Source organism: Palaemon carinicauda, chromosome 6 (genome assembly GCF_036898095.1).
Source record: "Palaemon carinicauda isolate YSFRI2023 chromosome 6, ASM3689809v2, whole genome shotgun sequence".
Taxonomy (NCBI): domain Eukaryota; kingdom Metazoa; phylum Arthropoda; class Malacostraca; order Decapoda; family Palaemonidae; genus Palaemon; species Palaemon carinicauda.
The window spans coordinates 136,661,159-136,672,894 of record NC_090730.1 but is presented as its reverse complement, the minus strand read 5'-3'; the positions used below and the strand labels follow the sequence as shown (position 1 = coordinate 136,672,894).

Here is an 11,736-nt window from a genome sequence, read left to right as displayed (position 1 = left end):
TACACCTCGCCTGAATGAAAGGTCGCTCATACCACATTAATGCTCCTAACATTTTCAATGTAGAATATTTTGCATATTTTTTATGAACCTTTTTCAAAATAAAATGAAATCAAAATGAGAAAAAAATTCTTGTCCAGTGACCGGGATGAAACGCGCGAAGCAATGTCACATTAAAAATATAATTATGGGATCAAAATCAAAAATTCTCAAATTCATATGGAGCAACTGGAAACTGCAATGAGTTTGCGGTTTTGGTTTGGTGTCGAGAAAACTACAGAAAGGGAAGAGTGTTCTATAATACAATAGGTTATAAGGCATATCACCACAAATATTACCATTAGGGAAAAGCTTGTTTCAAGTGTTATGAATACCAAATATATGTTTAGAGGTGTAAAGGTCGCTCATAAATGGCAGAGGCAAGGGACAGTGACATTGCCCTAGCAAGCAGGACAATGCCCTAGAGACTGACCTTATGGTATACGATCAGCGCCCAAGACCCTTCTCCACCCAAGCAAGGACCAGGGATGGCCAGGTAATGGCTGCTGATGACTCAGCAGATAGATTATTCGTCAAATTTACGATACATGACAAAAATATAATGAAAAGAATAAAGTTTACCGACTCCAAAAAAATGCTACAATCTTCGTTTCATGAAGTTTATCTACCAACAATAATATTCAAAATCTATGACTAAAATATATTAATCAGAAATCGGTATGAAGAAACAAATGCTAATAAACTACATGAATGGAATTGATCTTATTTCAGATTGGACATTGATGGCAAGGAAAATGGCGTCAGCTTTTAAAATGATAATAATAATAATAATAATAATAATAATAATAATAATAATAATAATAATAATAATAATAATAATAATAATAATAATACCTTCATAATGTTATCACACAATATTTTTTTTATTCTAACGGGGGTTGATTCCATTAATGATTATTGTGTGTATGGAAACAGTACTGATTTATTTTATTAAATATCATTTCTCTATATTCAAGGAAATATGAGTTGGAAGAGGTGTGTCCTATATAAATGGTTTATCACCAGGAAATAAAAGTGATTGAATTACGACTTTCTTCACCTAAGTTTTCCCATTTTTACCTAGACTTTATTATAATTTCTACAAAGACTATGAAGGTGTCAGTTTTTCCTTTGAAAGTACAGAAAATAAATGATACCTTAAAAAGAGCTCTTGGACAAGATGATTGTACAACAGTGAAGATAAATTCATCATCATCAATAGCTGTATGAATGGGTAATGGTTTAGGAATAAGAGCAGTTGATATAAAAACTCTACTTTAAAGAAAACATAAGCATGAAATTTTTTCTACAAGCTTATTACCGAGGTTAGAGTTAAATTTTCTCTTCTTTGTGAAAAGATTTCCCCCCCCCCGTAACCTCCTGTGTATCAGGGGTTTCATGATAGTGAAATGTAAAGATTATTTTTTTCTTCGTAATTTTGGCCTTCTTCGTTTTCTCGGAAAATATCTCAAGAGTCTTTGGTTTGTTTATCGAAGGTTTCTTTCAAGGGTTCCTGCAATGTTTGTCTCCTTTTCTTATAAGATATTGTAGGAAGTCTGGGCTTGTTTGCAGAAGCTCTCTTGCTATAAATAATCTGCGTTTATTAACTTTCTTCTCCTTTAACTCTTTCTTCAGGAAAGACACCTTAAGAATTTTGGGTTTGTTTACCAAATCACCAATAGTAAAACCCGAGACTTTTCTCGCATTGTTTTTTATTTCTTTCCTTCCTCAGATAAGAAGAGAGGTCTATGTTCAGCTGCTTTATCCTCTACTGTCTCTAAAAGAGTAAGCGCTTGTGTATCAAACAAGTAAGTAATTATGACACCCCTTCTTTGGGTCTGGAAATGTCTGTAACCAACTACGCTAATTGGTAGTAACGCCACGTTTGCAGCTGATATAAACAAGCAGTTTGTTTAGAACAAACGCAAATAGAGTATAATCAAACTTAAAGAATGTTTTTGAACGTTGTTCCTATTTCAAAAACACATAATTAAAAAATGTATAATGTACCATAGACACAGGCGGCCTGTTGTCTCTGTACTAGTTGGACGTGTTCCACTACTGCTCCCTTGGTTCCAATACTCAGATAACGCTGAATCGAACTATCTTAAGATCTGGTTTACGAATTCCATGTCGATGAACAACTGGTATGATTTCGGATGAAGAGATAATTGTGGATGAAGCCGTTGTGCGGGAGGATTTAGCTTTGTCGAATAGTGAGTCTGATCATACGAAGGAGCCTTTTAGGATGTCAAAGAAGAAAAAGAAGAGGAAAAACAAGGAAAGTTCACAAGGAGTCGAAGAACAAGGACCTTCAACAATTATTTGCACGAAAAGTAATGCCCTTGGTTTGGTTAACAAGAGGAAAAGGGTGAGTGAAAGTGAACTTTTATTGCAAAATAGCGATGTCTCTTTAGATAAGGATAAAGAAGATCCGGCGAGCCTGAATAATGTTACTAGAAGGAAGCGATTGTATTTTCCACGTTCACTTGAGATTAATTATAATAACAAACTGCAGTGGACATTTAAACTAAACAAGAATCACCCTGAGTTTGAAGTGTTGTTCAAGGAAGGTAAATATAGAGAATTCGTAACTGTTAAAGATGAGAAGGCTGTGAAGTATTTAACTACTGCTGGGTTTGATGGGATTGTTTTGGAAAAACCTAAGGAGGAAGGAAAATTAACCAAAATTATTATTTTTGGCATTCCATTGTGTTTGGATCTTGAAATTATATTACACGATGAGCAAATTGTGTGGCCTAGCGTAGAGAAGTTAAGCATGGGGGTGAGGTGTGTCCTAAACCTCAGGCGATAGCGCTAATTAGAGGTGAAGTTCCAGATAAGATTTTTGTTTCTTGTATTGGCTATAGAAGGGTATCTGTGTTTAATGAGCCTCCGACCATGTGCTATAAATGTAGTAAGTGGGGGCATTTAGCATATAAGTGTCAAAATAATTTCAGGTGTAGGTTCTGCAGCAAGCCCCATGACTCAAATGAATGTCTGAAGAAAATTAGGGATAAAGTTCAGAATATTCCTAAGTGTTGCAATTGTGGAGAAGAGCATAACGCAAATTCATGGTTATGCAAGAGAAAACCATCATTTGGAGTAGCAAAGGTATTAAGCTCTTCACCAAAGATACCTGAGAATTGTTTAGACTCAAATAGTCCAGCAGCTCCAGTTGTTAATGTATGGGAACGCAGGAGTAAAGAACAATGATGCAATAAGCGATCTTCGATTAGAAGTAAATGAACTTAAGAAGATAATTTTAACAATGCAAGGTCAGATCGATAAGATCAGCAAGGTGAAAGGTATATTCTCCGAGATTGATCAGGGTGTGAGAAGTACATCTGCTAAAGATAATCGCAGCTTGGGTTACAGTGAGGTTGAGGTCCACGCTGCTGATGTAGTTATTGACAGGAAACACATTTCAAAGGATGATTGTCAAGCAGGGAAAGAGGATTCATACAGAAATCAGGTTCATAATGTGGCCTTATTGCTGGATGCAGTTTTGAAATATATGGAAGAGCCAAATGATGAGCTCTAACGTAATTACGAAAGCAAAATCTTTTAGGGAATAAATAAATATAAGTCGTAATGGATGTTTCTAGACTAAAATGTTTATCATGGAATATAAATAGTCTAAGTAAAAGGGCAACTGATATTCATGCACACGTTTTGTCTTGCAATCCTGATGCAGTTGCTATGCAGGAAGTAAGGGTAAATGGTGCTGGGTTTCAGTTGTCAGGATATCAAAGATTTGAATTACCTGCAAGCTTAGAGAACAACACCAGAGGGTTAACCACTTTTATTAAGGACAGCATTCCTGCTATTTTATGCGAGTCTGTTATGATTAATGGCACAGAGTTTGTCTCCTTGAAATTGTATGTTAATGATTGGTATATATATATTATTAATGTGTATGTTCCTAGTGATATGCTGAATATTGAAAGTTTTCCTGCATGTATTTTTGAAGAAAAGTGTTTACTCCTGGGTGATCTTAATGCTCGGCATAAAATTTTGAAAATAATAGGGGTTCAAATAAAAATGGGTTTTTCATGAACAGTAGGGTTAATTCTTTTGATCACATTTGTGTTTTGGGGAATAAAGACCCCACTCATGTGAGAGGTGGGAGAATTGACTACGCCCTGCTATTTAATATGTCTGAGTATAAAGCTTTGGCTTCAGTTGTTGCCAACTTAGTAAGTGACCATTTTGCTTTAGAGGTGAGTCTAGATATACAAAAGACAACTTACAGTCACAAACGGAAAAGATGAAGTATCAAGAATGATAAGGTTATATTTATGACTAAGGTTGCCGACTGGTTTAAGGACTACAAATATGTGAATGGACATGGAAATGATGAGAATGTGTTTTTGGACGATTTTCTTAAAGTAATAGACTATTGCACGAGAAGGCGAACAAGGAGAACTGTCCCATCATAAATTTAAAAAAAGCAAAGCATTCTGATGACAAAATAATAAAGGGTTGGAACAATCTTTTAAGGAAAGCACAAAGGAAGTGGAATATGAATCCTAATGATGTAAATAGTAGAGAGACGATGATACAAATTGCAGAAGGTACTTCTGAAATACGAAAAAAAAGTAAGAGGAAAATACTGGGACCGGTTTTTAGAGGAGGTATCTTTTATGAAGTCCCTAAGTGGTGTATGGAATTCTGTAAATAAAGTAAGAGGGGTCAGAAGGAAAAATATTGCACATCATGACCCAAGAGGAATGGCAAATGAGCTAATCAGGAAATGGGCAGCTGCCTCCAGCTTTAGTAATTTACCAAACAATGTTCAGGCTAGTTTACGTATCCGTCGTTCAAAGAGACGACAGTTAGTAAAAATGCAAATAGATATGGTGGATGAGACTAGTTTGCCCTTTACGAAAGATGAATTGTTGTTGGGAATTAAAAGAGGTGGGTAGACTGCTCCTGGGGAAGATGGGGTAACATACGATATAATTAATTGTCTTATAATGATGGAAGATAGCCCACTACTGGATTTGACCAATCTTTGTTTCGAAAATGGCAAATTACCCATTAAATGGAAACTGGCATTGCTTGTACCTGTACCTAAGAGTAATGGAGAATATCGACCTATATCATTAACATCTTGCATATGCAAATTAATGGAAAGAATGATTCTTAATAGATTACTATTTGTTATTGGTGATCAATTCTCTCAAAATCTATATGGTTTTATTAAAGGAAAATGTACAACAGATTGTGTTTTAAGAGTGCTGTGCAATAGCAGTGTAAAATGCAGAGCATTCATTGATCTCAAAGGAGCATTTGACAGGGCAAATAAAGATGTAATACTCGAAGAGCTTGTAAATAAGGGTATTAAGGGATCATTGCTAAGGTGGATTGAAAGCTACCTAAGTGAAAGAAGGGCTAAGGTTTGGATTCAAGGGCATGAATCTGAAGAAATGGATATGGAATTGGGTACGCCACAGGGGAGAGTATTAAGCCCAACTCTGTTTAATGTATTAATGGACCGTATTGCAAGGCATTCTTTTCCTAGTGGCACAGAGGTTGTAATTTACGCTGATGACATAATGATCCAGTGCACAAATGAGTTAGTTTTGAAAGAGGCTTTAGCTGAACTACATAATTTATGCTTGCACACGGGATTAGTTGTTAATGAGAATAAAAGTAAAATTCAGTCACGTTCTCCAATTGAAAATGAGATATCATTTAATGGGTGGCAGCTGGAAAAGGTAGGAACTTATAAATATCTTGGTATGTATATTGGCTTTCACAAAAGTATGGATGAAGTAAATTATGTTAGAAATATTTGTCTGGCAAGATTAAAACCTTTGCAGGTATTGGCTAACCGAGGCAATGGTGCCGGTATACCTGTATTGTTAATGATGTACATAAGCACAGTTCGTTCGGTTATTGATTATGCAGCCCCAGTGCTAATCTGCTATCCGGAGAGAGAATTAAAGAAGTTAGAAATGATACAAAATCAATCAATGTGCCTAATACTAGGTTGTACCATGAGCACGCGCACAGAGATCATGAGAATGGAGTTGAACCTTCCAAGTATCTCTGAAAGAGTTCAAGAAATAGTCTGTGCAGCGGTTGTCCGAAGTATAAGGAGGGGTGAAGAGTTTTTAAAAGTGGCTATTTATATGATGTCTGGTAACCGTAGAATCTCGAATAAACCTAATGTTCATTTGAGAAAACTATATAGACTATTGTTAAAATATGAAGTTGTTAAATATTGTGTTCAATTGAAAAGAGTGATGTGTCCAAAACCATGGTTATGTTGTAGGTTAAATATATGTATAAGCAAGTTGAACTATAAAAAGAGCGAATGTAATAAATATGTGTTAAGACAATACTTTCTTAGTAAATTTAACATGTTACCCAAGTGTAATACCATTCATATATATTGTGATGGCTCTGTGAATGGTAATAAAGCTGGTTGTGGTGTGGTGGTTCGTGAATATTATGAAAATGATATTAGTGTGGATGAAATGATGTCTAAGAGGATTGAAGATGAAACATCGTCTATGGTAGCAGAGTTACATGCTATACATGAGGGTCTCAAAATGGTAGTTAATAAAACAAAGGATATATTTGTATTCGTTGATTCCCAGAGTGCTTTGTTAGCCTTAAATAGCAAAATACCCACTAATAGCGAGGTGGTTGTTCTTTGTAAAGGGTTGGTTTGTCGGCTTCAGAAAAAAGGAATAACTGTAAAGTTCTATTGGGTTCCGTTTCATATTGGTATTTCATTAAATGAAGTTGCCGACAATCTGGCCAAGGAGGCCACAAGAAAGCCTGACATTGACATAGAAACTTCTATGAGCCTTAATAGAATAAAACGAGGAATGAGAATAAAACGAGAGGTTTGGGGAACAGAAAAGGCTTTAAAGATCTTGGAAGAGGGCAGCGTCAGTATGAGGCATTATTTTCTTGTTACTGAAAATACTAACGTTACATACGGCAAGGTCTTTTCTAAAGTTGATACTTTTGTTATGAGAATGAGGTTGGGGTATAATTATTGTTGGCAATATATTGATGGTGATGGTATACCCTGTAGATTGTGTGGTGAAGCATACTCGCATACTCTACATCATTATATGTTAGAATGTGATAAACTTAGGGAATTTAGAAATGTTTCTATTAATAGTGTTACTGAGCAAGTTTGCTTTGTCTTAAATAATAATATCACAAAAAAAAAACTTGTTAACAAGTTTCCTAGGTTTTACTGGAATAGATAAAGGAGCATTGTAATAAGTTTTGTTGGGGATGCATTAGTATGCTAATACATCCCATTTGATGTATCTATATGTCAATAAACTTTTTTGAATTTGAATTTGAATGTACCATAGATACATTGCATTAATTGTTTACCATTCCTTAATATCAATCTTCAACACCTCTAGACGCTGTTTCCAAGTGATTGGTCATAATTACGAATAAGGGCCCTTTATCGACGGAAGTAATATTATAAAATCAGAGAAAAAGAAACTTTTAACTATGAATTTGAGGTATACTCAAAATTGAAAATGTAAACTGCATAGAAAATGAAGATGAAAATACGGATTTGAAAAATTAAGAGGAAAAAGCATTTTGCTTTCGTTGCCCTAATACACATTCCTTTTATACTTCATAAAAAGTGAAGGATATCCAGTATGCTAGGTAGTTTTTAATCTATGCAGATTTCCTTGCAAAATATTTACGTACATATTACGAAAACCCTTTCCATGATTAACTGCAATACATGTTCATCTATCACCTTGATTTTTAAAAAATTTCTGAAAGAGAAACCTAAATGAACAACGCCTACAGAAACTTCTGGCAACGAGAAAAAAAATCGTCACTTCTAAAACAACAGAACCAACTTAAATCATCACTTTTTTCAATATTTAGATTGATGGCGATTCAAATTATGCCATTGTGTAAAAGTGATATTTACATTTAAATACTAAAGAGGACAACACTTTTATTTCTTCATTATTTAAATGCTATAATTTCATTCAATCAAATGCAAAAGTCCATTTGCCTAGTTCATTCCATATCCTATACTGACTCATCTGATTTACATATATTATCAGGAAAACTAAAAAGAAAAAAAAAGAAATAAATAGACTGAGCTGTGGCTACCTCGAAATTTGGAACTAAATTACATTACCAGCAAAAACCGTTAAAATTAACACTTAGACTTTTCTTAAGAACATTCAATTTTATTTTCACCCTCATGTTATCTGAATTACAAATCCTATTATATATATATATATATATATATATATATATATATATATATATATATAAATATATATATATACATATATATATATATATATATATATATATATATATATATATATATATTCACCATTAACTGAAGTATGTTTTTCATATGGCCCAGAATAATCGGTGATATTGTAGAAAATATCTTTTTAAAGTTTGTAACATAACACACTGGTTTCAAGTCATCAAGGTTTCTTAGCCTGTGGCATACTGATAAGGCTCTTAACGAAAAGACAGCCAGGACATAAGTGACTTCATTCAAACTAGATCACGAGCTTATATACAAACGGCTGATAGCAACAATTGCACAAACTTTCAGCAATCTAAAACATACAATGGCAAGTTTAAACAGGTTTTGGCTGAATCTGGCAAACACCAAGCCCCGGTCGTCCTGTCTTGATATGGTGATAAATACCATGCTTGATGGGAACCGTGAGCGTTTGGGGAAGTTCTGGTCTGAAGATTTCCGGGTACGAAATGAGGAGGTGGGAGTAAAGCCCCCCTGACACTTGCACGCATTCGTGGCACGCACTGGCACGCATTGATGCGCGAACTCGCGTGAACGAGCCGTGAAAATGTCGTGAACAGTGCGGAAACTCGCGTGCCAGAGCGTACCAATGCGTGCCATGCGGGCCCAAAACTTTGAAATGTTTAAAGTTTGTGGCACGCATTGGCACGCACTAAATGGCCGTGAACGATGCGCCAACTGGAGTGAACTGGAGTGAACAGTGAGGGAACTGGCGTGAACTGGAGTGAACTGGTGTGAACGATGCGGGAAGTGGCGTGAACTTTATAATGAAGAGAAACAAAAAGGAAACGAAAATATTAATGAAAAGGAAAGAAAAATAAACCTAGTAAATTTTTATATTTGCTGTTTTAATGTGAAAAAAAATGATATCTTATTTCAAACTATTTCTATAACTTTATAATGAAGAGAAACAAAAAGGAAACGAAAAAATTAATGAAAAGGAAAGAAAAATAAACCTAATAAATTTTTATATTTGCTGTTTTAATGTGAAACAAAATTATATCTTAAAAATTCAAACTATTTCTATAACTTTATAATGAAGAGAAACAAAAAGGAAACGAAAAAATTAATGAAAAGGAAAGAAAAATAAGCCTAATAAATTTTCATATTTGCTGTTTTAATGTGAAAAAAAATTATATCTTATTTCAAACTATTTTTATAACTTTATAATGAAGAGAAACAAAAAGGAAACGAAAAAATTAATGAAAAGGAAAGAAAAATAAACCTAATAAATTTTTATATTTGCTGTTTTAATGTGAAAAAAAAATTATATCTTATTTCAAACTATTTTTATAACTTTATAATGAAGAGAAACAAAAGGGAAACGAAAAAATTAATGAAAAGGAAAGAAAAATAAACCTAATAAATTTTTATATTTGCTGTTTGAATGTAAAAATAAAATGATGTCTTATTTCAAACTATTTCTATAACTTTATAATGAAGAGAAACAAAAAGGAAACGAAAAAATTAATGAAAAGGAAAGAAAAATAAACCTAATAATTGTTTATATTTGCTGTTTGAATGTAAATATAAAATGATGTCTTATTTCATGCACACACTTATTTTCCTCTATTACCAATCAAGACCCAAAACTTTTGTTTTGAATAAAAATGAACTGAAAAATAAACCCAAGAAATTTTTAAGTTTGCTGTTTGAATGTAAAAATAAAATGATGTTTTATTTCATCAACATACTTATTCTTCTTTATTACCTTAAAATGAAGGGCAAAACAAATTTTTTCTGTTTGCAGTTTTAATGTAAAAATAAAATGATGTCTTATTTCAACACACTTTTTTCTCTATTACCTTAAAATCAACAGCCTAAAAACTTTTCATGTTTGCTGCTTTTAATGTTAAAATAAAATGCTTTCTTAATACTTGTACATATTTCATGTCTGCTATTTATATGTAAATCAAATGCTTTTTTATTGAAACTAAAATAAAGGGCAACAAAAAATACAAACGAAAAAGATACGTTTCTTCTCCTCAATGCAATGGTGTCTCTGACAGAAAGCATTGTTGTCTCTTCCGAACCCAATCCAAGAATGTCCTCGGGTTGGAGAAGCCCCGTTTTTATATGGAGTGGCCAATTCGTGAACTGGCGTGAACTGGCGTGACCAATGCGGAAACAATGCGGAATGATGAGTGAACTCGCGTGAACGTGTCGTGAACGATGCGCGAACTACGCGTGCCAATTCGTGCCATCGCGTGAACGTCGCGTGAACGATGCGCGAACTGGAGTGAACTGGTCGTGAACAGTGCGCGAAAAACACCAGTGCGTGCCAAAAAGTGGCACGCACTGGCGCGCATCAATGCGTGCCAGTGCGTGGCAAAAATGCGCGCAAGTGTCAGGGGGGCTTAAGCATTATTAGGTGTGGTGATTTGGAGTGCTGGGTTGGAGGTGTGGGTTGTAAAGTTGTTGTCGAGTACGAGTTTGCGTTTTCTTAACATGATGTGCCACATCATCTAGGAAGTGGAAATGGGCGAGAAAATCCGCACCGAGTATTGACAATGGTACATTGGCAATGAGAAACTTCCAATTGATCTTTGGGATAGTGTGACTGTCTCGTAACAGTTGGTGGGGATCTCATAATCGTTGACAGCTAACAGGCAGATGCCAGAAGGTTTAGAATGACTACGTCATGTCCTGGAGAGTGACATCAGTAGAAGAGAACAGCAAGCACTAGTATCTCCCAAAACCCGCACACTCGCACCTGCATCATGTAAAACGGAATTATTAGTGACATGGAAGGCCACCACCAGAGGCAGTGGCCTACTTATAAGTCTTTTGGCCACTGACTACCATCCACGCATTTCTTCCCAGCAGTACCAAATCTGGATTGGTAGTAGCATAACTGCGGCCAATGAGTGTCAGTAAGTGGCTGAAGAGGTTGTTGGTTGGGGCATGAGCGAGGAGTGCCATGCCCCTAGTCACGGGGCGGGCGTCTGCGTCATACTGCATTCTCATCAGCATCGGTCAGTGTTGAATGGTTTTTTCTTTGTCAGGAATGGAGGTGTTGATGGAGATCTTGAAGGTGGTGAGCTAGTTGTCCATAAGGGCGTCGACTTCGGTCATCAGGTCCTTCATGGGCAAGGTATTGACATCGGAAATGGCAGCGTATAAAGGTTCGGGTAAGCGTTATCCGCAAAGGGCATGAAGTGAGTTAACCTAACGGGGAGAGTCATCTGCTGCAGGTCGCAGGTGAGTGATACTGGTCATTTTCCTGATGGCGAGCAAAGCCTTTTGGTCCCCAGCAGTTGTTGAGCGAGCTGAAAAAGCTTGTCTATACAGGCAATTGGCATTGGTGAATACTGCTCCTGGGATTATGTTTTGAGGTGTCATACACTATTTGGGGCGTACCCTTGGTCACAAATTCAATCAGAGACTAACGGGAAAGTGTC

At 35.4% G+C, this 11,736-nt stretch overlaps 1 protein-coding gene across 1 annotated transcript; it reads left to right on the top strand.

The window, feature by feature from the left end:
- Positions 1–4,769: 4,769 nt before the first annotated feature.
- Positions 4,770–11,458, top strand: LOC137643255 (uncharacterized). Its single transcript, XM_068376096.1, has 3 exons — positions 4,770–4,956; positions 5,248–7,039; positions 11,341–11,458. The coding sequence occupies exons 1-3, from the start codon at positions 4,770–4,772 to the stop codon at positions 11,456–11,458; spliced, it is 2,097 nt and encodes a 698-aa protein (XP_068232197.1).
- The last annotated feature ends 278 nt before the right edge of the window (positions 11,459–11,736 follow it).

Excerpts from the sequence above, each read along its gene's own strand:
- LOC137643255 (XM_068376096.1), top strand. The coding sequence starts at position 4,770 with ATGGCAAATGAGCTAATCAGGAAATGGGCAGCTGCCTCCAGCTTTAGT. Across the intron at positions 4,957-5,247 it reads GTTGTTGGGAATTAAAAGAG|GAAAATGTACAACAGATTGT; the intron begins GTGGGTAGACTG and ends GTTTTATTAAAG. Across the intron at positions 7,040-11,340 it reads ACTTTTGTTATGAGAATGAG|GAATGGAGGTGTTGATGGAG; the intron begins GTTGGGGTATAA and ends TTTCTTTGTCAG.